This window comes from Pleurodeles waltl, chromosome 10 (assembly GCF_031143425.1).
Source record: "Pleurodeles waltl isolate 20211129_DDA chromosome 10, aPleWal1.hap1.20221129, whole genome shotgun sequence".
Taxonomy (NCBI): Eukaryota; Metazoa; Chordata; class Amphibia; order Caudata; family Salamandridae; genus Pleurodeles; species Pleurodeles waltl.
In genome coordinates this window covers 132867517-132890026 of record NC_090449.1, presented here as the reverse complement: position 1 = coordinate 132890026, position 22510 = coordinate 132867517, and the positions used below count along the sequence as shown (strand labels likewise).

General features: G+C 50.0%; 1 protein-coding gene across 2 annotated transcripts in view; it reads right to left on the bottom strand.

Moving 5' to 3' along the window:
- The window catches only part of LOC138261216 (cytochrome P450 3A21-like), a 334418-nt gene that overhangs the window by 282128 nt on the left and 29780 nt on the right, over positions 1–22510 (bottom strand). For both annotated transcript variants that reach the window (XM_069209971.1, XM_069209970.1), the window contains exon 2: positions 763–856. In XM_069209971.1, coding sequence (XP_069066072.1) covers positions 763–856 — 94 coding nt within the window. The remainder of the gene's footprint in view (positions 1–762; positions 857–22510) is intronic.

The window sequence follows — 22510 nt, the reverse complement described above, 5'->3', positions numbered from 1 at the left end:
TAGTGCCCTGCTTCAAAGGGAAAGGGGCAGGAATGCACAAAATCTATGTAATGCAGCACCTTCTTGTCTTTCACACTGTGTTTATGCCGTTTTGGCTGCCTAGCGCCAACTAAGGCACCCTTGCACCTTGGTGCAAGGGTGTCTGCATTATAGGAAGGATTTTTTTTGTGCTGGAAGGGGCACCTTCCTCTTCCAGCACAATCCTGGGAGGCTTCCTCTTTCTATGTGCAGCACACCTAGAAAGAGGAAAAGCAAGGAGAAATAAACATATTTCTCCTTGTTGTGCCTCCCAAGTCCATATAAATGAGGGTATGCGCCAAAATCCATGAGTGTTGCATGTGAACACCCAGCACAATGCCCATGGAATGCCTCCCTTGCACAAAGTAAGGCAAAGCAGCAATTTGTGCCGGCTTGCCTTACTCCATATCAATGAGGTAATTCAAAGCAACACAAAGGGCCTGATTACAACTTTGGAGGAGGTGTTAATCTGTCCCAAAAATGACGGATATACCACCAGCCGTATTACGAGTTCCATAGGATATAATGGACTCGTAATACAGCTGGTGGTCTTTCCGTCATTTTACCGTCACTTTTGGGACAGATTTACACCACCTTCAAAGTTGTAATCAGGCCCAAAGTGTCTTTGAGTGGGCTCACAGATGTGCAGGCCACGAGTTCCTTAAATTTTGGACAACTGAACTGTTGTTGCATGTGTGATCATTGAAGCAAGACAATGGCACAGAAAAAACGTTCTTCACTTACTTTCCTGTACTCATGGAATGTTCCAATGAATGGAAGGGGCCTGGGTCCGGGGATACCCAGTTTTCTAAATATTTCATGTGTCCAGCTTCCATAGCTGTGGAGGAAAAGAAACATTTTTCAGAATCACAAAGCAGCAATAAAAATTTTAACCCAAAAAAACCGCTCATTTAGGGAGGGCCCGAGTGGAAAAGCATCTCAAGTCGGGGTAAGCAAATGTCAGTATCACTATCAATATTTTACAAGTTAAAGGCCTGCAGTATTACACATCAAACATATGTTCGTAGGATGTCACAGCATGGAAGAATTGTTCCTGCTAGCACAGAGGGAGGGTAAAGGTGGTTACACTTGTCCTTGCTTTGTACATGAATTTCTCACCATAACTGCTGCTTTTACGCATGTACCCCAGGGTGCATGTCTGAGTTAATATTGGGGCTTTTCAGTGGCTTTTATTATAATATTCCAATTTTTGCCATCTGTTTGGTAGTATAAATGATCTGTCCAGTTAGTTGCTGGAAAAATATGCGCAACAGTGTGTACAAAAGGCTCGCCGGGTACCAATGCCAATGTATCTTCATCCAGTTTGGTGAATGCTGCCAGGACAGAGCACAAACCCACATCCAGTTGCTGTATAGCATGGTGAATGCTGTGAGCACACCACACAAAGCACACATTTAGGGGGTCATTCTAACCCTGGCGGTAAAAACCGCCAGGGCGAATGACCGCGGTAGCACCGCCAACAGGCTGCGGTGCACCGCTGGGCATTCTGACCGCGGCGGTTCAGCCGCGGCCAGAAACGGAAAGTCGGCGGTGTACCGCCGACTTTCCGCTGCCCTGCAGAATCCTCCATGGCGGCGGAGCGCGCTCCGCCGCCATGGGGATTCTGACAGGAACAGGATGGCGGTAGGGGGTGCCGCGGGGCCCCTGGGGGCCCCTGCAGTGCCCATGCCAATGGCATGGGCACTGCAGGGGCCCCCGTAAGAGGGCCCCAAAAAGAATTTCAGTGTCTGCCTAGCAGACACTGATATTCGCGACGGGTGCTACTGCACCCGTCGCACTCCAGCAACTCCGCCGGCTCCATTCGGAGCCGGCTTCGTCGTTGCTGGGTCTTTCCCGCTGTGCTGGCGGGCGGCCTTTTGGCGGGAAAGCCAGAATGGCCGGCGCGGTCTTGTGACCGCGGTGCGGTCATTTGGCGGTAACCGCATGGCGGGCGGCGACCGCCGCCCGCCGCGGTTAGAATCACCGCCTTAGGCCCGTATTTATACTTTTTTTGCATTTCCGTCGTTTTTTGACGCAAAAACGGCGCAAACTTGCAAAATACCATTGTATTTTGTGGGTTTGCGCCGTTTTGCGCCAAAAAGCGGCGCAAATGCGGCGCTAAAAAAAGTATAAATACGGGCCAGTTTCTGTATAGTACGTTGAATTTTGCTAGCCTAGAACACAAGGTACACCTCCAGTTCCTGAACTAGGAGGTATACAGACAAAAATGTAACTTGGATCATGTTTGCCCATTTGCCTTGTTTTTGGTGTGTTATGTGGGTATGGTTTGGCCTAAATGGGTTTCATTTCAACAAGCACTGTCAAAGCCAATACGTGTGGCATTAATGTGCTAAAGCAAGCATTCTAAGGACTTGTGTTGTCCCTGTGTGATGGAAGTCGACACAAGGCAACACAAGTCCTTATCTGGGATTTACTTAGGCATGCAAAGCCCTTTGAGTGTTTTAGTAAATTCAAAGTAACACAAGGCAACTCAGAGTGCTGCATTGCATACTGCTGCCTACTCGTTCCATGGGTGGATCATGGGCGGTCCCCAAGGATTTTGACGCATTCCCAGATTTACAAAGACTTGTGAACCTGGGAATGTTTCAAAATGCTATGCCTTCTGCTGTGAGGCATAACAAGAAGAAGTATCTTTATTTCTCCTCGTTATTTCCTCTTTCCATGTATGCTGTTGCAGCACACATAGGAAGAGAAAAGGCCATTAAGTGTTGTTTTTGTGCAGGAAGATGTCTCTTCCTGCACAAACACAATCCTGTCTGTAAAGCAAACACCCTCGCACCAACCATGATGCAAAGGTTTCTGCGTTGGTGCTAGGCAGCACACAGTGCGCCAATGCTTGGAGACAGCAGGAATGCGCCATATCTTTATAAATATAGCACATTTCACCTGTCTCCCCTATATGCAACGCAGCGCAGCACGTTGCCTTGCTGAATTGTGTGAAAAATTAGGAAATATGCCCGTCAACGTTTACAGGTGTGTATGTGTTACCAAATGAAGGAAAGGATAGGTCTATTGGCCTTCCCAATACATGTTCAGATAGATTGTCCTTTGATACTGTATTGATGTCGTAGGACTTCATTACGAGTGTGGAGGTCTGAGGACCCCCCACTTGCTTTGACAACGGACCACCGCACTATGGACGGACCGACCACCCACTTACAGCCCTAGCGGGCAGACCTGCCAGGGGACCGCCGTCCCCGCCGGTGGTCTTGGTTGCAGTCAGCCACGGCGGCGCTGAACTCAGCGCCACCTGACTGATTACAACCTTGTTCTCTGCCCGCCTTTTCATGGTGGGTGTGTCAGCCTTTTCATGGCGGTTTCCCCACCATGAAAAGGCTGACGGAGAACAAGTGGAGGGGACACGGGGTGGGGAAAGCACTGCTCATGCCTTTGCCTTGGGCCCCCCTGCCCTCCCCCTTTGCAGACAGTGCTCATTTCAAGGGTGTTGGTGCACCTTGCGTGCTGCAGCATTGCCACTGGCTCTATCATGAGCCTGGAACAATGCGTCACATCTTTCCTGCTGGGCTGACCAGCGGGAACTTTGGCTCTCACACATCATCCTAGTGGGAAAGTCGTAATTGGCCCAGAGAGAAGTCCTCTGGGACCATGTGGTGGTCTTCTCTCCCGGGCCTGGTGGGCCACTGGGCAGCCCGCCAGCCTCATAATGAGGCTCTTAGAGTCTAAGGGGCATATTTACAAGAATAGTGGCGCAGGGCACTGCAGCAAGTGACCTTGCTGAGCTGCCTTGCACCTCAAGGAAAGGGCAGAAGTGTGGAGTATTAAATGTCTGGTCCCCCTGTGCTGGCAACCTTTTGGCTGCCTAGCACCAACACAGATGCCTAGCTCCATGTTGCAAGGATGTCTGCGTTGCAAGCAGGATTGTTTTTTTGCAGCAAGGGTCAACTTCCTGCACAAAAACAATCCATGGAGGCATTTTCCTCTTTCTATGTGTGCTGCAGAATGCTCACGAACATTGCTGTTATCCTTGCAGATCACATACCCTAAAGCACTATGAAGTCTACCTGGTCATAGTTCCAGTGTTATACAGAGACGCCAATTAAAATAAAGTAGTCACTGATTATCAGGCCAAAAACATATGGTGACAAGTTTTATCTTCAATTCATTTTGTCAGTATAACCTTTTTTGTGAATTTAGAGGCAATAAAATGCAACTATTACATGTTTTAATACATTTTCTGTTTCTTTTTAAGGAGGGAAAATGTTAGCAGTATCAGTTTGAAGCTGACCACAAGTCCTGGAAATGATACAAGTTATTGGTAAAGCTATTGTGGGTGTTAGTGATGAGGATCCATGTTTTACTTCTACATTATATGCCATGTGTGAACAAGCTTTGACAAACCTGCCCATGCTTTGGTCTCACCTTTGCAAAACCTTTACAAAAAAACTATAATAAACTGTGTTTATTATCGTCTTCTTGTAAAGGGGCGGGTCCACGGGGGTGACAAGCAGTGAGGGGAGTGCACTGTGCACTCCCCTCAGAGCGCATGTGTGTTTGGCCGGCCGCCTGGGGTCGGCGAAACAAACATGCGCAGTAGGCTCTCTCTGGTCCAACTCCAGCACAGTTGCCGGCTGGAGAGAGCATGCATAAGCTCCCAGTCTGCCTGGGAGCACTTTGGCTGGGCACTCGTAGCCAATCCTAAAGCTGCTCTGAGCAGCGTCAGGATTGGCCACAGGGCAGGCTGGGAGCCTGTGCCTGCAGCAGAGGAGCAGATTGAGCGGTGTGGCAGCGGTGGCGATCGAGGTAAGGGTTTAATTTTGTTAATATTAAGTTCATTTTTACTATCTCCCCGAGTGCTGCCGCGGCCTTTCCGCACGTCACAAGCCGCAACTGCTAATTCTGATGTTCAGATCATGCTAAGGTGCTGGACAAAGCTATCTTGCTGGGTTGATAAAGGCATACCATTCCGGATTCATCAAGGTCAGATACAATAATGATAACATCTGGTGGGTTACCCCCCTAATAGAAAAGCCACCAGGAAACAGACACCAGCGATCATACTTACATGAGACGCAGCAAAAACGCTTGATCGCGTTAGCTGGCACTTCTTAGGTAACACTGTGCAAAAACTTAGGCATTGGCACCCAAATGATTAATTGGATTCAAGCTAATTTCAAAGAACCCGCAGCACATATTATAATAAATGAAAATAAATGTGACATAGCAGAGCTGCAGAGTCGGGCGAGACAGGGATGTCCTCTTTCCCTGCTCCTTTCTTGCGTTCTCTATGGAACCAGTGGCACCAATGCTGTGGTAGGATCCAGAGGCTTTAGTTCGGGGGTGTAGCTCCCAAACTGTTTTTTTGCTGACAATGTTCTCTTGATGCTCAGTGAACCACAAAAATCACTAACCGCTGTGACATATCAGCTACAGCGTTTTGAAAAGTAAGCAGAGTTCTGTATAAAGACTGACAAATGTGAAATACTTAGGGGTATATTTAAAAGAAAGTGGTGCATCAGCTATGATGCACCACTTTTCTTGCACCCCATGCAAGGCACCTAACTACACCATGGTTGCACTGTATTAGCACAATAGCGTCAAAATGTTTGAGCTCTAATGTGGTGCTTTGCTGCACCAGCATCAAACATTTTGACTCTAGTGCAGCCAAGCACATGGAGGCCCATATGCTGATATGGGTGTGTCACTTTAACGCCTGCTCTGAGCAGGTGTTAAAAATGACAGATAAAACGGTGTAGTGAAATCTTGAAAATGTCACTGCACCATTATTTATTGCCTCCCACCGCCAGAACACCCCCCTTGCATACATTATGCTTGACGCAGACCTAGGCGGTCATTCCAACCGCGGCGGGCGGTGGTAGCCGCCCACCAGGCGGGAACCGCCGAATGACCGCACCGGCCATTCTGGCTTTCCCGCTGGGCCGGCGGGCGACCGCCGGCCCAGCGGGAAAGACGCAGCAACGATGAAGCCGGCTCCGAATGGAGCCGGCAGAGTTGCTGGTGTGCGACGGGTGCAGTGGCACCCGTCGCGATTTTCAGTGTCTGCGAAGCAGACACTGAAAATCATTATGGGGCCCTGCACTGCCCATGCCCCATGACACCCGTTCCTGCCATCCTGTTCCTGGCGGTAACAAGATTCCCTGGGCCAGGGGAAAACCGGCGGTAAAGCAGCGGTCAGAATGGCCCAGGAAGCACCGCCAGCCTGTTGCCGGTGCTTCCGCGGTCGTTGGCCCTGGCGGTCGGTGACCGCCAGGGTCAGAATGACCCCCATAATGTGAAGAAAGGTGTTGCAATGCATGCATTGTGCCCCTTTGTAAATGTGGCGCAGCAGAAAAGCCACCTTAGCACCGCCTAACTGTAAAAGAATTACGATATGGCGGAACTGCGGGGGGCAAGGGGCTTGTAAATATGGCCCTTAATCTGACACTTTCACTAACAGAGATAGCGGCACTAATGATGAATTCCCATTTAGATGGGCAACTTCTCACGTTAAGTACTTAGGTATCAATACCATGCTGTCTTTATCAACGATGGTACAAGCCAATTGGTCAGACCTCAAAAGAGATATTAGACAGGATCTGATCAGATGGAGCACACTCCCTGTCCCCGGCTGGGACGAATAGCACCACTAAAAATGAACATACTGCCACAACTTTTATAGTTATTTCAGGCCATGTCCTATGCCATACCTAGAGATAAAATCTTATCCCTACAAAAAGTATATAGAATTTTGTGTGAGGAATGACGAGGTATAAACTTGCTAGGAAACTTATAACAGCGCCAAATGACAAAGGAGGCCTAGTGATGCCCTATCTATGGTGATATTACCAAGCAGCACATTTCTCACTCTTCCAAGTTGGATTATCAGAGAACAGACAGAAAATGCATATTCATGGGCAGAACGGTAATGGGCAAACAATTATGGAATGTCCTACGGCTACCAAAGCAAACCAGACTCAAGAACGCCTAATCTAGTGAAATCCTGAATTCCATAGTCAAACATGGGACATGACTGATATCACACACGGGCTCACGACTTACCCCTCACCAGTCGCACCATCCACCAAACCCCTGTTTTCACCCCTGCAAATGAATGGGTGGCGTTTCAAAGATGGACGGATGGTGATTGATTTTTCCTGAGCCACTTGAATGAGAAAGGAAGCATGAGAAAAGTAACATAGAATCCTTCCTACAATGCAACACTGAATTTACAATCACAGAAATGGATGGATTTATATATGTGAAACTATGCCAGTGGGCAACACATGCAAACATGAAAGAAGCATTTGAAAAATACATAATAACCTGCCCGGAAAGCAAAGAAGTGATTTCCAACATCTACAAAGTACTGGAAAACAGAGACAAACAAAATTGTTGGGGCTTTCAAACACAATGGGAGACAATGCTGGCAAAATATATCTCTGACAGTGAGTGGGGACAACTTTGAAAGTATGTCAGGCGAGGAAGGTGGCGAATGCCAAGAGGTGCTTGCACATCTGCAAAGAGTATATCAACTGTAAGATCAGAGCAAAGTCATATGTTCAAACAATATGGTGTTGGGTGCCGGGCTAGCCAAGACACCTGCCACCACAGGTGTCGGAGGGCCACACACTGAGGAGTGTGTGGTTACCTATATATTGAAAGAAGAGTGGCCAGGGCACACCAGTATCATAGATCCTGAAAATGTTCAAGAATTTAACTTCAAGTCCATTCTTGGAAGAAGATGTGTAGGAGTTTATTATAGATACAGGTGTAAAGTAGAAGTCTCAATCACACAGACTGCGTAGTACAAAATGACCATGTGTCCGGAGCAGCCTGAAGGTGATCAATGTTCAGAGTTACAATAGTGTGTTCAAATGTAACAATAAGTCCATACAGCAAAACAGCCAACACGTGTTTCATCGTCAAGACTTTGTCAAGGCTTAAAATGTAAACAACGTATATATAAACTCGCAAGGTGCATGTATCAAACTGCTGGCAGTCATGAATCTTTAAGCGAAGTCCAAAAGTACTGGCAGGTAATGTCCATGATAAGCCTTAAATTGGAGTAGCAAAAGACCCGTGCGGTCGCGTCCGGGTTTTGGCACCACTGTCATGAACCTGGGATAGCACAGCACCAACTCCTATGGCACGGGCATCTACTGTAAGAATTGTTTTGATCCTCAAATCTAATGGAGCTAACACTTCAACCTTGCAGAGTTACGTGGTCATTTGGACATTGGCGGTGACTGTTAAAGTGGCAGTATACCGCCAACAGGCTGGCAGTAATTACTGCCAAATTATGACCATGGCCGTGATAACTCCCATAGACAGCCAATGTACCACACCAACCACCAGGGTGTTAACACCACTGACCACGACGGTAGCTATCAACAGCCAGGCAGAAGACAAAGTACCGCCCACCATATTAAGACATTGCAAACCGCCACGATTTCTGAGGAGGTACCAACGCCATCAAAAGCCTGGTGGAAACAGAACACAGAAAATTAAAGACTCACCATCAGAGACACAGAGAAGAACTTCAAGTCTTCTCGATGCTCTTCTACGCCATGCTCCACCTGGAACACCAACGCCGACGAAGACGACGACAGAAAAGGAGAGTGACACACACACCCACAACACACATGATTCACACACACACCGTACACACAACCAGCTGCAGAGGAAAACCAATGTCACAGGACCCACGTCATAATAATGCAAGGACTACTTCATTCCAGAACTGACAGTGTAATTGGATGCCACCATATTGTCCATATGACCAAAAATACATGATTCACTGTTCAGAAAGGGGCAATGGCCAGTCCAAAGTACAAAAGGCCCACATGGCCACAGGGCACAGTCCAAGGCCCAACTCGTGCCCTGACATAATTTGCACTACACTGTGCAGCGGCATCATATTGGGAATGGCCAGGCACCTCAGGGGGAAGGCGGGGTGAGAGGCACCTCAGCTGAAGTGGGGGACTTGCCCACTGGTTCTGGAGAGGGCTCCATGACCATTACAATTAGCTGGGGACTGCAAGGTCACAGACTCTGAGTTGGGGAACTTGCCCACTGGTTCTGGGGGGGGGGGCTCTGTGTACCACAGTCCCTGGAGGGTGGCCTACATGCCCTCTGCTGGAGTTGAGGGCTGCTGTGTCCCAACTGGAGGTGAGGGCTGCTGTGTCCCAGGTGAAGATGAGGGCTGCTGTGTCCCAGCTGGAGGTGAGGGCTCCTTGCCCACTGCTGCTGGAGGGGGCCTCTTGCCTCTCTTAGTTGGTGGAGTGGGAACCTTCCCTTATCTGGGCTGTGTATTGGGATCCTTCCCTCTCTTGGATGGTGGAGTGAGATCCTTCCCCCTCTGGGGGGTGGTGGAGTGGGGACATGGGTGTTGTGCAGAAGGTGTTCAGTGATGTGGTGGGGTGTGGTATGTGGGGTGGGTGACGGATGGATGGGTGTTTGTGTGTGTGTGTGTAGTTGTATCAGTGGTCTTCGTGTTAGTTTTATGGCACTTTTTGGCATTCATAAAGGGTGGTGTGTAATGTGGGTGTGTATTCTATGGTGCTGTTGGTGTGTGGGTGTGGTGTGTGTGTGAGTGTCAGGTGTGTGTTTCTGGAATTGGCCAATATTGTGTTTTTTTGTATTTGGGTGGCCATTGTGAGTGCGCTTGTGTGTACAGCCAATGGACACCAGTGGCCAACAACCTCAACCACACCTTTTGGAGCCCAGTAGCCCATGTCAGCAGAATGAGGTCTGACAATACACATGTTAAGTGGATAGTTTCTAGACCCATCTCCCTTCACAGAGCACCACGCCAGGGAGAGGTAATTCTGGCTCATTTCATGAATCAGTTAGAAGTAAGCCCCCCGTCAGGTAGGTTAATAGCGGCATTGCCTTAGCCTCATCTCTTTTGAACCTTCTTAATCTGGCAGCACAAACCACAGTACAATTAAGAGGTAGATGCAGAGGGCTATTGAGCGGCCCCAATCATCCAAACTCATCCTAACATGCCACCCGACCTTGGGCACTGCCTCACCCAGGACTGCTATATAAGGCACTCTAATTCATCTCAAGTTTTTCAGACACCTGGCCGTAAGACAAAAGCTTTTTTCTTCTCAAATGTTATAAAATATCAGTTCTCTGCATTTGGGACTCTTGAGCTTGGTGTTCACACTAAATGACCCATCTACACCTTCTGATAAGGCCTAGTCACTGGGAGGTGGCGCTAGCATATTAAACGTTATGCCAATTACTTTGAGGAAGCTGAGTCTTTCATACAGAACATGTGAATTTACTCAAAAAAATAGTAAGGACATTACTGGATGTTGCCAGGGGGCAAAGAATGCTTGTGTATCATGCACCTGACACTAAATTTAGTTGGGGTCATATTTAGAGTTAGGCAGACAGGGTATTCTGTTGCAACTGTGACGGAGTACCTGACCGCCAAAAACGTTGGTCCACCCACCTCATTTAGAAACAGTAGATCTTAAATATTAAGATCTATTGTCTCTTGGCTCCACTGATGGAATACTTCCTCCACTGACAGAATACTTCCTCCAGCAGCCCGACGGAATAGGGGCTCTCAGAGGAAGAACATTACACCATCCGCCCTGTTGATTCATGTGTCATTATGTTGTGGGTGTTGTTTTGTTGGCGTAACGGTATGGGTGTTCGTACCGACACTTTACCACTGACCTTTGGGCTGGCGGATTTTTGTATGTGGCAGTATTCTGTCGGTTTGGTGTGTGTGTGTGTCATAATATGGCGAACGGATATTCGCTACCGTGGCAGTATGTTGGCGACCGTCACTGAGGCGGTAAGCAGCATTTACCGCCAATGCCATCATGAGGGCCTTAATCTTCTATGTTGTCAAAAGCAAGATGTTGACATTTCTCTCAAAGTTCAACACTATCCTAAAGAGTTTTCTGAAATCTTCAATCTTGTCAGCAACGATTTTAATGAACTTTGAGTAGTATTCTCCAAGGTGTAAAAAGGATCGAAGGTGATCTTTATTACATGAGCAGGGCCTTCCTTAATGGCCATCAACAAATCTTTCTTGGGTTTTACCCACTCATTAGAAGAGGGATTTTAGCTGCCACAGCACGTCTTGCATTTTCTTGACTTTACACTGCACAATTAGCTGATCACTTCATCAGTAATTCCCACTAACTGACATTTGATCAACAAACTCCCTCAGCCTGGAAGCAAAATCATCCATGGATTTGCCCAATTGCAGGTGTTGCGTATGAAATTCTGGCAGTCTGGTGCTTCCAAATAGTTCTCAAAAATATTTTTTCACTACTCCCATTCAATAAGTGGGGACCCACATTGTGTAAGGAATAGTGGTGGTGGTATTATCACTGAAGAATATGTATATTCCATACTGGATGATGCTTATATTTGTGGTATGAATAGTCTTTGATATAATTGGAGCAACTCTGTAGTCCTATTCCATGGTTGTAGCAACTCCGTAGTCCTACTTAAGTGTTGATGGCTCTCTTTAACCTTTACAAGTAGTGAATCCGAAGAGATAGATGGCCGAGAAAGGGATTTAAATCCAATATGAGAAAAATTTTTCCTCTCCATATACCGAAAGGGGCGGAGATAAGGTGGTTTCAGTTTGGGAATAAATCTTTGAGCAGACTATCGAATAGTTAAAAGAGTGGTGTGCGCTCATAGCAGGATCAGCTCACCAGGTGGGTTGTGAGCATGGTACGCGCACGCAGCAGGATCAGCTCGCGAGTACCATGCTGATTCTCTTGAAAAGATGCGCAAGTTGCTCACAGTAAGTGCGTGAGGCCGCAATGATGTGGCGGCCTCTCTAAACGAGTGTGCGAAGAGGCACAGTACCAGGCGTTAAACATGTTTGTCCCACAGCCTCCACAGTCCCGTCTACACTGTGGCAAGATCTTTAGAAAAACATGGCCACAGTCAGATAAAACATTATTTAAATTGTTGCGGCGTCCTAAAGTGTCCTTGCTGAAAGACTGGATTTTGTATTCTCTGGACCACAGGCTGTTTCCCATGCGGTGCTGGCTATCGTCGCCAAAATCATGTAGCTTAATAATGCTCCACGAAGTGCTGGTAAAGTATTTTTTTTTCAAATATATTTTTATTGAACTGTTTGCTGTTTTACATATGTAGGTCATTTTACAGTAACATTTTGTCATTATTATACACTTCTACTTAGTTGTCCGCACCACTGTTTTGCTGCGTTTGTATTGTGTTCCACAATTACTTGCTCATTTCGGTATTTTTATAATACTTGTATAACATTGCCAACTACGCATGATCCATCCGATTTTATGGAGACAGTATTTTCAGTGCCCCATGTTACTTTTTATATTGGTGACCTAATAACAGACTTAACTCCACTACAAACTATATATAAACTTAATGGCTTATGTGGGTGTGCCTGCTTAACTTCAAGGAGGGGGGGGTCGTCATGGAGTTTCATTCTATGTAGGAGTGGACTATCTACTGTTCCCCTCCCTCCTCCGCTCTTTTAGTCATTGCGTCCTATCCCCTATACTCTCTCCCTTTGCGCCCGGGCTGGCGGGGTACCCGACGTTCCTCCCCTCCTGTTTTCTGGAACCTTCCCTTACAAGCGCATCAGGTGACCCTCTCAACTAATTCAGCCCATCCCCTCAGGTGCCATTGGTCCCTTCGTTAGGCCGTCCCAGCTTGTCACTAGGTTTTCCCACTCTGAGGCGATGGGGGTCTGGCGAACCCCCCTGGCCTCCTCGGCCTTAAGGACCCGCAGTTCTGCTCTGGACCATCTTGTGACATCGCTTCTCCATTCTGTCAGTGAGGGGGGTGCGATCGACTTCCAGCCCTTCGTAATCAGCCTTTTGTAGAGGGCTAGGGACAGGTCAAGGAAACGACTCTCTACCCTTCTCCATTTGGCACTAGCTCTGAGGCCCAATAGACACATGTCGGTTGTTGGCCGGATCTCCGTCTCGAACAGCTCCGTGAGATTCGCCATCATCGCTTCCCAGCCCCTCTGGAGTATCATGCATCCCCACATCATATGATCAAAGTCGGGATCACCATCTCCGCATCTGGGGCAAGTCTTGGGCTCCCCCCCGTATATGCGGTACAGCCGTTGGGGAGTAAGGTATGTTCTGTGTAGGTAATTGTATTGGATGTATCTCAGTCTAGTGTTGCGTGAAATCACCCTAGGATAAGCAAGTGCTCTAGTCCACTCTGACTCGGTCAGATCCCGCCTAATTGTCTTCACCCATTTTTCTCTTAGGGATCGCAGGGGGTCCACAGCTACCTCTATTTGGGCCCTGTATATTTTGGCTATTAGGTGGGTTTCCTCTCCCCCTGTCAGCAGGAGGTGCAACACCCCGTGGGGAGCGGGTTCTGCGTTGACCGTGGTCCAGTGCTCCTTCAGGGTGTGCACCAGCCTTCCAAAGAGTAAAAATTGTCCTATTGGGACTCCCCCCCTACTACATCAGCAAAGCTCCTCAGCACCCCCTCCCTGAATAGCTCCCCCACTGTCTCTATCCCTGCTCTCGTCCAAGGTCCCAGTCCCAGTCCCCCTGGCCCCTCCGCTCTCGTATCCAGAGCGACGGCCATCAGCGGCAGAGCGGGAGAATACGGCGGCCCCACTCCGGTCCTCCTCTCACACTGTTTCCAGCATCTCATCGCCACATTGTACATTATGTTGCCTCTAATGGGGGCCATCTTCCTGCCCACCATATTTGCTGTAATCTGAGCTACGTCAATTTCACCGTGTGCGGTAGCCAGGTCCAGGCGCCCCCTACCCGCTAGCCAGCCGGCCACCCATTGTAACTGGGACGCCAGGTAATAACCTACGAAATCTGGGGCGCCCAGGCCTCCCAATCGCGTCGGTCTACAGATGGTCGAGAGCGCGGTTCTTCTGCGGCCCTCGTCCCATATCAGTTCTCTGAGCAAGGCGTTCAACTCTCGGAACCATGCCGCGGGTATCTGTAGTGGTAAGTTAGCAAAATAGTAGAGGAGGCGTGGAAGCATGACCATTTTTGAGAGCGCCACTCTGGCCATGATTGTTAGTTTTAATGATCTCCAGAACCCCACCGAGGAGCGCAATGATCTAAGTGTCCTACCGAGGTTGCCGTCCCTAAGATCATTTATTTCATGAAATATTTGTATGCCTAGGTATTTAAATGTCCGCGGAGCCCAGTTTACATCAGCTGGGCACGCTTCCGGGCGTGCTCTATCTGACATCACGGGGAATACATATGTTTTCCTCCGGTTAAGTCGGAGTCCCGATATGCCCCCGAAGTCTTCTAGTATCCCCAATGCCCACGTGAGTCCTCTTGTCACGTCCCTCATGTAAATAAGTATATCATCAGCATACAGAGAAACTATATGTTCAGACGGACCCCAAATAATTCCCCTGCCCACGCCTTCACTCCGCAGTTGCGATGCCAGGGGCTCGATTGCCAGGGCAAACAATAGTGGGGACAAAGGGCAGCCCTGCCTAGTTCCCCTGTATACTGGGTATGCACTGGAGATCATCCTTCCAGTTTTAACTCTCGCTAACGGGGATGAGTACAGCAAATCCACCCATTTCACCCACTTCACCCCCAGCCCCATTTTAAGCATCACAGTCCTTAAATAGTCCCACCTGATGGAGTCGAAGGCCTTCTCGAAATCCACCGCGAGTAAGGCCCCCTCTAGCGGCCTCCGGTCCCTGGGCATGTGCAAGATCGTAAACACCCGTCTCAGGTTCAGGGAGGTACTGCGGCCGGGGACAAAACCGTTCTGGTCAGCGTGCACTAACTTTGTCATAAGAGGGAGCAACCGAGCAGCCATTATCTTACTTAGTATTTTGAAGTCGCTGTTTAACATTGATAAGGGCCTGAAGTCTGTCACCGGAGCTTCCCTGTCTTTTGTCTTGGGGAGCGGTACCACTAAAGCCTCCCGCATTGTATGCAGTAGTTCTCCATATTGCAGCGCCTCCGCGTACATCCCTGTCAATTGGGGGGCCAGCAGCGATTTATACTTTTTATAAAAATCCATGGGGAGACCGTCTGTCCCTGGGGTCTTTCCGGGTGCTAACTGTTCTATCGCTTCATTTACTTCCTCCATCGTTACTGGTCCCCCCAGGCTGTCTCTCTCCTCTGCATTCAGTGTTGGTAGACGAGTTTGTTGTAAGTATCTATCGAGTTTCCCTCTGCAGTTCGTCGGGTTTCCCGTACAACTGCGAGTAATACTCCCTGAATGCGTCGTTTATGGGGCCCGGCCTGAGTCTGCGAGACCCCTCCCCGTCTATTACACATGTGATGGGCTCACCCTGCCCTCCCGGGCGGACCAGCCACGCCAACAGTCTCCCCGATCTACCCTCTTCCGCATGTAGGGATGCTAAATATTTTTGCCTATCGTGGCACCGGAGTTGCTCTTCAATGCGGGAGTGTTCCCTACAAGCTCAGTTATATTCTTCATTCTCCTGCGCTGTCTTCCCTTGTCCCAGCTCCCTCTCGTGCATATCCTTCTCCAGGGCATTCAGTTCTTTTTCAAGTGTGCGCCTCACCCCTACCGACTGCCCCAGGCAAAAGCCCCTAGTCACCACCTTGAGCGCCTCCCATTCCAAGGCCCTGGAGGGAGTAGACCCCTTATTTGTCTCAATATATTCTGCCAAGTGACCGCGTAGGGCCTCTCTGTACGCCTGGTCCTCCAGAGCCGAAGGAGACAGCCTCCATGATGGTATGGGGGGTCTATCCTCTGACACCCTCATCGTTATTAACAAGGGATTATGGTCAGACAAGGTGCGGGCTAAGTATTCCGAGCGTGTCATTTTACTTATCAGGCCTGCTGTGCAGACTACTCTATCAATTCTTGTGTGCACTCGGTGGAGACCCGAGTAATATGAGTATTCTCTAGCCGTTGGGTGATGCATTCGCCAGACATCTGACAACCCTCACGTGCCCAGCCACTCACTCAGCCTTTTGGCTGTTTTGATTGTCGCTGCCCCTTGTAGAGGCGGGGTGGACCTGTCCATGTTTGTGTCTAGCACTGCGTTAAAGTCCCCCCCTACTAGTAGCTCTCCTGCGCTTTGGCGTGTGAGGTGTCTCGATAGGCTCGTCATAAAGAGGACCTGGTCTTGATTGGGGGCATATATGCAGCTCAAGACTATCGGGATACCTTGTAGCCTCCCTTCTAATATCACAAATCTTCCCTCCCAGTCTATATTGGAAGAGGTCATTGTGAAGGGGACCCCCGCTCTGATCCATACTAATGCGCCTCTTGCATAGGCTGAGTATTCCGATGCGAACACCTGCCCCCTCCACCTGCGCCTTAGCTTCTCTACCTCTCCAGACGCCAAGTGTGTTTCCTGTAGTAATGCCACCTGTACCCCCCTTCTCTTTAGATAAGAGAGTATTTTGTGCCTTTTAGCTGGTGTGCCCATCCCCCTAACGTTCCAGGTCAATAAATTGTAGTCCGCCATTTCATGATTTCAATCTGGTGACAATGCCCCCGCTTCTCCCCGGTTGCAAAGTTATTTTCCCGCATCATCATGACTTTACCGCAATCAAATTCTGCCACCCACGTTGCCATATTAACTTGTAACTGTGTATCCCAACTCCCAATCCCCAGGGCACCTCCTAACCTGTAGGCTGCCCAGTAAACTATGCAACCGTGCAACTTGTTCAATCTTTGATCAGCTGTACTCGCCATTCTGAAAAGGCGAGGTTCTGTTCCGGGGGGTGGCCAAGTCCGGAGGGGCCGCTATTTCACTTGACATGCCCAGTCCCCGGCGCCTTCCGCAGGCCCAGGCTAGCCAAGTTCGTCAGCTGTTTGTGGGGTCACCTTCGGGGCTCGGGTCGAATGTTCCAGGTCTCCCGCAGAGGACACCAGCGTGTCGTCCGTTTCATTCCCAGAGCCCTCCTGGGGGGATGTCTCACCACCCATGCGTGCCGCCGCTTCCAGTGCTTCCTTCCTGCCTTTCTCTTTCTGTGTTTGTGTAGGCGCCAGTCGTCTGCGGTCTTTGGCCTTCCTTCCCTTCAGGGCCCGGCGAGCACTGCCCCCGGTCGGGCCCTCTCCTGTGGAACCTCCCGCCCGGGGGCCACGTGACTCAAGCCATTCCCATGCCTCCTCAGGGGATTGGAGGAACGTTGTCTTCCCTTCCAGTATCACTCTTAGTCTGGCTGGGTAGAGTAGCGAGTACTGAATTCCCTCCTCCCTTAGGGCTCTCTTAACTGCCAGAAACGAAGATCGCTTGTTTTGCACCTCCAGGGTAAAGTCCGGGAACAGTGTCACCTCCCCATTTGCGACTTTAAATGGGCCCGACTCCCTGGCCCTCTGCAGGAGGGAGTCCCTGTCTCTATAGTGTAAGAGTTTAGCTATCACAGCCCGGGGGGGTCTCCCCGGAGCAGGGGGTCTCGCCGGCACCCGATGTGCCCGCTCCAGCGTGTAGAAAGGAGTCAAGCGCCCTGGCGCCACTGTCGTACTGAACCATTTCTCCAGAAATTCAACAATGTTCGCACCCTCAGCCCCCTCCGGGAGGCCCACCATGCGCACATTGTTCCTTCTGTTCCTCCCCTCCGCATCTTCAGCTCTCTTTTCGAGGCGCACCACTCTGTCAGCCAGGGAGGTCACTTCAGCCATCAGGTCTTTCTGCTTTGGTTCTATATCGGACAGTACAGTTTCTGTCTCTTTAACTCTTTCTGCCAGTTTATGGTGGTCCGCTCTCAGTAGGCTCACCTCCACAGCTACCTGACTGATCTCCCGTTGTAACGTTGTTTTGGTGTCCTCGATCGCCCCGAGTATTTTATCTAAAGTATCCTGGACTTTGATCTGCATGTGGCCCTGTGTGTCCAAATCTCCGCTCTCTGCCTGGGCTGCAGTGTCCATGGTTCTGTTCTTGTGGCGGCTCTTGGGGAGCATCTGATCAACAGCGGACTTCGCCCCGGGCCTCCGGCAGCCGCCCCAGCAGTTTCTGTTGTTCCACTCCGGAATGCCTCTCCCCAGCCACTCTTCGTTTAGGCGCTATCCGTTTCAACTCCGGGTCCTTTAGCCCGTCGTAGACTCACAACTGTCACTCTTCATCATGTCTCCGAGTTTCCTCCCGCTAGCCTCCCTTGTTGCACCAGGGACACTTCTGTGCTCGGTCCTACTCATTTAGGGATCTCCAGTACCACAACGCGCCCGGGGGAGTCTGCGATTCTACCTTTCGGGCAATCCAACCATCGCTCACCCCCGGGGGCGCGGTCCGCCGCCCGCCAGCTCCGTCAGTTGGCCGTTTTGTCTCGCTGGCTTGGTCCTATCATCTGGATTCCTCAGCCCCGGGTCCCCATTCAGCACCCATGGGTCCCGGGTCGACCCAGTCCGGGGCCACCCCGTTCCGACCCCCGACTCAGCCGAACCAGCCACCACGCAGCCAGCTCACCAGTGTCTGCAGGGGTCCGCCAGGTCCCGTTATCCCTCGCTCACTCCGCTTCTTCGGTGTGTGCCAGGTCCCAGAGGCCCACCTCAAGTCAAGCAGCTCCGCAGTTTGTCCCCGGGCCACGCCCCTACCTCGAGTTCGCTCCGCACTGCCACTCTCTTGTTCGTGGCCTTGCTTCGTCCCCAATCCTTCCTGGGGGCCTCACCCGTGGCCTGGGTTAGCGCCACTTCGCCTCCCAACAGAGTGCTTCTTCCGCCGGGTCACCAGGTCCCAAACGGCATCTCCGCCCCAGCTGGCGGTCTCCGCCGGCGTCCTCCACTATCTTCAGCCTCCGGGCCTCCTCAACCCGCAGCCCTGCCCGTGGCCGCAGCCCCGAACTCGGGCCTGCCCCTGTGTGCTACTGGTCCCACCCGCATCCAGTGGTGCAGTCTCTGTGCGCCTCAGCAGTGCGCGATCGTTCCTGGGCCCCCCCCTGGCCCCACCGGCTCCTCCGCTGCCACTGGAGAGCCTGCACGGTACCTCCCGCTGTTCTGCGCCGTCCTCACACTCACCGCTACGGTTCGCGGCACCACGCAAGGCCTCCGGGCCGCCTCAACCTGCAGCCCCGTCCATGGCCGCGACCCCGGTTTCGGGCCCGCCCCCTGTGTTCTTCTGGGGCCGCCCGCATCCAGTGACACGGCCTCCGTGCACCTCAGCAGAGCACGATCTCCTCTGGGCCCCCAGGCCCCCGCCGGTACCTCCGCTGCCACCGGCGAGCCTGCTCGGCGCCTCCCGCTGCTCTGTGCCGTCCGCGCACTCACCACCTCGATTCGCGGCACCACGCAAGGCCGCGGCCTCTGCCGCGTGCTCAGGCCCACGGACTCTGAAGTCCACGACGGGCAGATTCCGGCACTCCCGGAGCTGCCGCGGAGGCCCACACATGCTCGGCCCCCTCCGCTGGTCTTGCCCCGCAGCCTGGACCTCAATCGGCCCGGGGAGGGCTCATTACCGACTCTCTATTCGCCGGCCCCTCCGGAGCTAACAATTCAGACGTGCGCTATCTTCAGGTCCTTGGCCACACCCCCCAAGTGCTGGTAAAGTAAACATGTTAATTCCAAAGAAATGACCTTCATGCAGTCCGCCCTCACCACCCAGCCAACCAACTGACTCCTGTGGAACTTCTCTCCGTAGCCAACACAATACATTCCAAATGACATATATAACATTCCTGAACTGTAATGATCCTACTCCAGCTCAGGAAATAACAAAGTGATTTTCAATATCTACAAAATACTGAAAAACAGAGAAAACAAAACCTTTAGGACTTCCAAACACAATAGGAGAGTGCTGGAAAAAAACATCTGGGACAGTGAGTGGGGAAAACTTTTGGAAAGATATAACTAGACACAAAAATGTCACACTGAGAACAAATATATAAATTGATGTACCACTGTTATTTAACCCCAGAACAACTGAAACAGAACAACCTGAATATGCAGGGGGCATTCTGGAGATGTACTAAAGAGGATGGAACTACACTCCACATATGGTGGCCCTACAATAAAGTGCATCACTTTTGAAAAGAAGTTTCTATGAAATCCCATACCAAATGAATAACAGGTGTATCCATCACTGAAGACCCAGAATCGATTGTGCTGGGGCTCAGAGCTTCGAAAGCGCAAGGCATGAACAAGGGACTGAGAACACTAACACATTTGCTAACAGCCAAAAGAAACAGCTTATAGAAGCTGACTGGAAAAATTAAGATGCTCCCACAGTCAATGGATGGTACCCAAAACGCTGGAACATACTAGCCATGGAAAAAATAATGTATGACTTAGATAATCAATGGAATAAGTTTCAACTAATCTGTCATCCTCTGCTTGACCACCTGTTGGAACTAGAAAGAAGCTTGATAAGGACTTAGGGGGTCATTCTGACCCCCGCCGGCGGCGGATGCCGCTGGCCTGGCGGGAACCGCCAGAAGACCGTACTGCGGTCAAAAGACCGCGGCGGTCATTCTGAGTTTCCCGCTGGGCTGGCGGGCGACCGCCAGAACGCCGCCCGCCCAGCGGGAAACCCCCTTCCACGAGGATGCCGGCTCCGAATGGAGCCGGCGGAGTGGAAGGGGTGCGACGGGTGCAGTTGCACCCGTCGCGATTTTCAGTGTCTGCCACGCAGACACTGAAAATCTATGTGGGGCCCTGTTAGGGGGCCCCTGCAGTGCCCATGCCAATGGCATGGTAACTGCAGGGGCCCCCAGGGGCCCCACGACACCCGATCTCGCCAGCCAGGTTCTGGCGGTGAGAACCGCCAGAACCAGGCTGGCGGGAAGGGGGTCGGAATCCCCATGGCGGCGCTGCTTGCAGCGCCGCCGTGGAGGATTCCCAGGGGCAGCGGGAAACCGGCGGGACACCGCCGGTTTCCCGTTTCTGACCGCGGCGGAATGCCCATGGAAGCACCGCCAGCCTGTTGGCGGTGCTTCTGCGGTCGTTGGCCCTGACGGTCCATGACCGCCAGGGTCAGAATGACCCCCTTAGAGCATTATACTTAAACTGTTCATACCTATAGTGCTAATAACAAAGCAATAAGGGGAAGAGGGACAACCTTCGATTGAACTCAAACATTTTCCCTGTGTGTGGGAAGGGGGAGGAAGGGGCATTTGACATTTTCTGAAAACTTACGTTATGAGACTGTAATGCTCATTGATTATATGGAAAACTGTATACTTGTGTCAACCACAATTGCTTATTGTTAAACCTGACAGCCTTAGAATGGTCTTCCCCCCAACTCTTTAACTTTCTCTCCACTGTTTCTGTCCTAATTGTATCTGGTATTAAGACTCTGCACACTTTACCATTGCTAACCAGTGCTAAACTGCTTATGCTCTCTTCCCTAAATATGGTAGTATTGGTGTAGGAAAGTGGAGTATTATGTGGTGTGGAGGTTAAGTCTCACCATGTAATACTCTCACAATACCCCAAAGATGATCTTTGGGTCACACTCATAAACCCTCAACTCAGTCCTGGTAGAATGCCAAAGAGCTGTTGACTTTACTAGAGGAATGTGTTAAGCATTTCAGAGTACCAACATGGTCTATAAATAATTGACATGACTAGAGAGAAATCTGACGCCAATTTATAACAATAGAGTATATTTGTATCTTATTTTAGACACTAGAATGAAAGAAAAAGCATACACATAAACAGAGTTAAAAGTTTTTGAAGCAATATTAAATGAGTACAAAAAATATAATGGATCACTGATATTATATTGATACCAAAAATATCGATACACACAAATATAGGAAATTTTATATCGAGAATATAATATCGGCTTCTTATACATCACAAACACAAACACTAAAATCGAGGACACAAATACATGTATAATTGACAAAAACCTAGATTTTTACAAATATCAATGACAAAATATAGGGGAGAACAAAAATATTGCCTCCCTATACATCACTAACTCAAACATTAATATCGAGGACACAAATATCATTGATAAAAAACCCTGATTTTTATAAATATCAATCACAAAAATATAGGGAACACAAATATAGACACCTATAACTAAATATATCACATGTCAAAAATATTGAAACCACAATATAGACTACATAACTATCGTTAAAATAACAATGGGCCTGATTATGAGTTTGGCGGCCCGTGGGCTGCCATGGTGGCAGCAGCAGTCTGACCAACATTGATCTAGTGGTCGGACCGTCAGAAGACCGCCAGTGGTCCATTAGAACTGCCAGGTAACAGAGACCGCCACAGTCACGAGGAAGCACAAACAGGCCGGCGGAGCTCTGTGTTTCTGCTGTACACATTACGAGGTTGCACACCGCCAGTGTGACACTGGCGGTCCAACCACCATGTACAAGCCGGCGGAAATAAACAGTATGAAGGGAGACACTCACATGCAGGCAGCCTCACACATCCGCAGCTGCATGGAGCCCTTCATAAACATCATGCTGCTGCTCCTGCTCATTGAAAGAGAATGAAATCCACGCTGCCATGGACGCCAACAACCGTAAGTACATACAACTACATAAGCATTAAAAACAGCGTGTTGCACAACATGGAGGGCACGCCACGGGCATCAGGTACACGTCTCAACCCACACACATCCACAAATATACTTCAACACGGA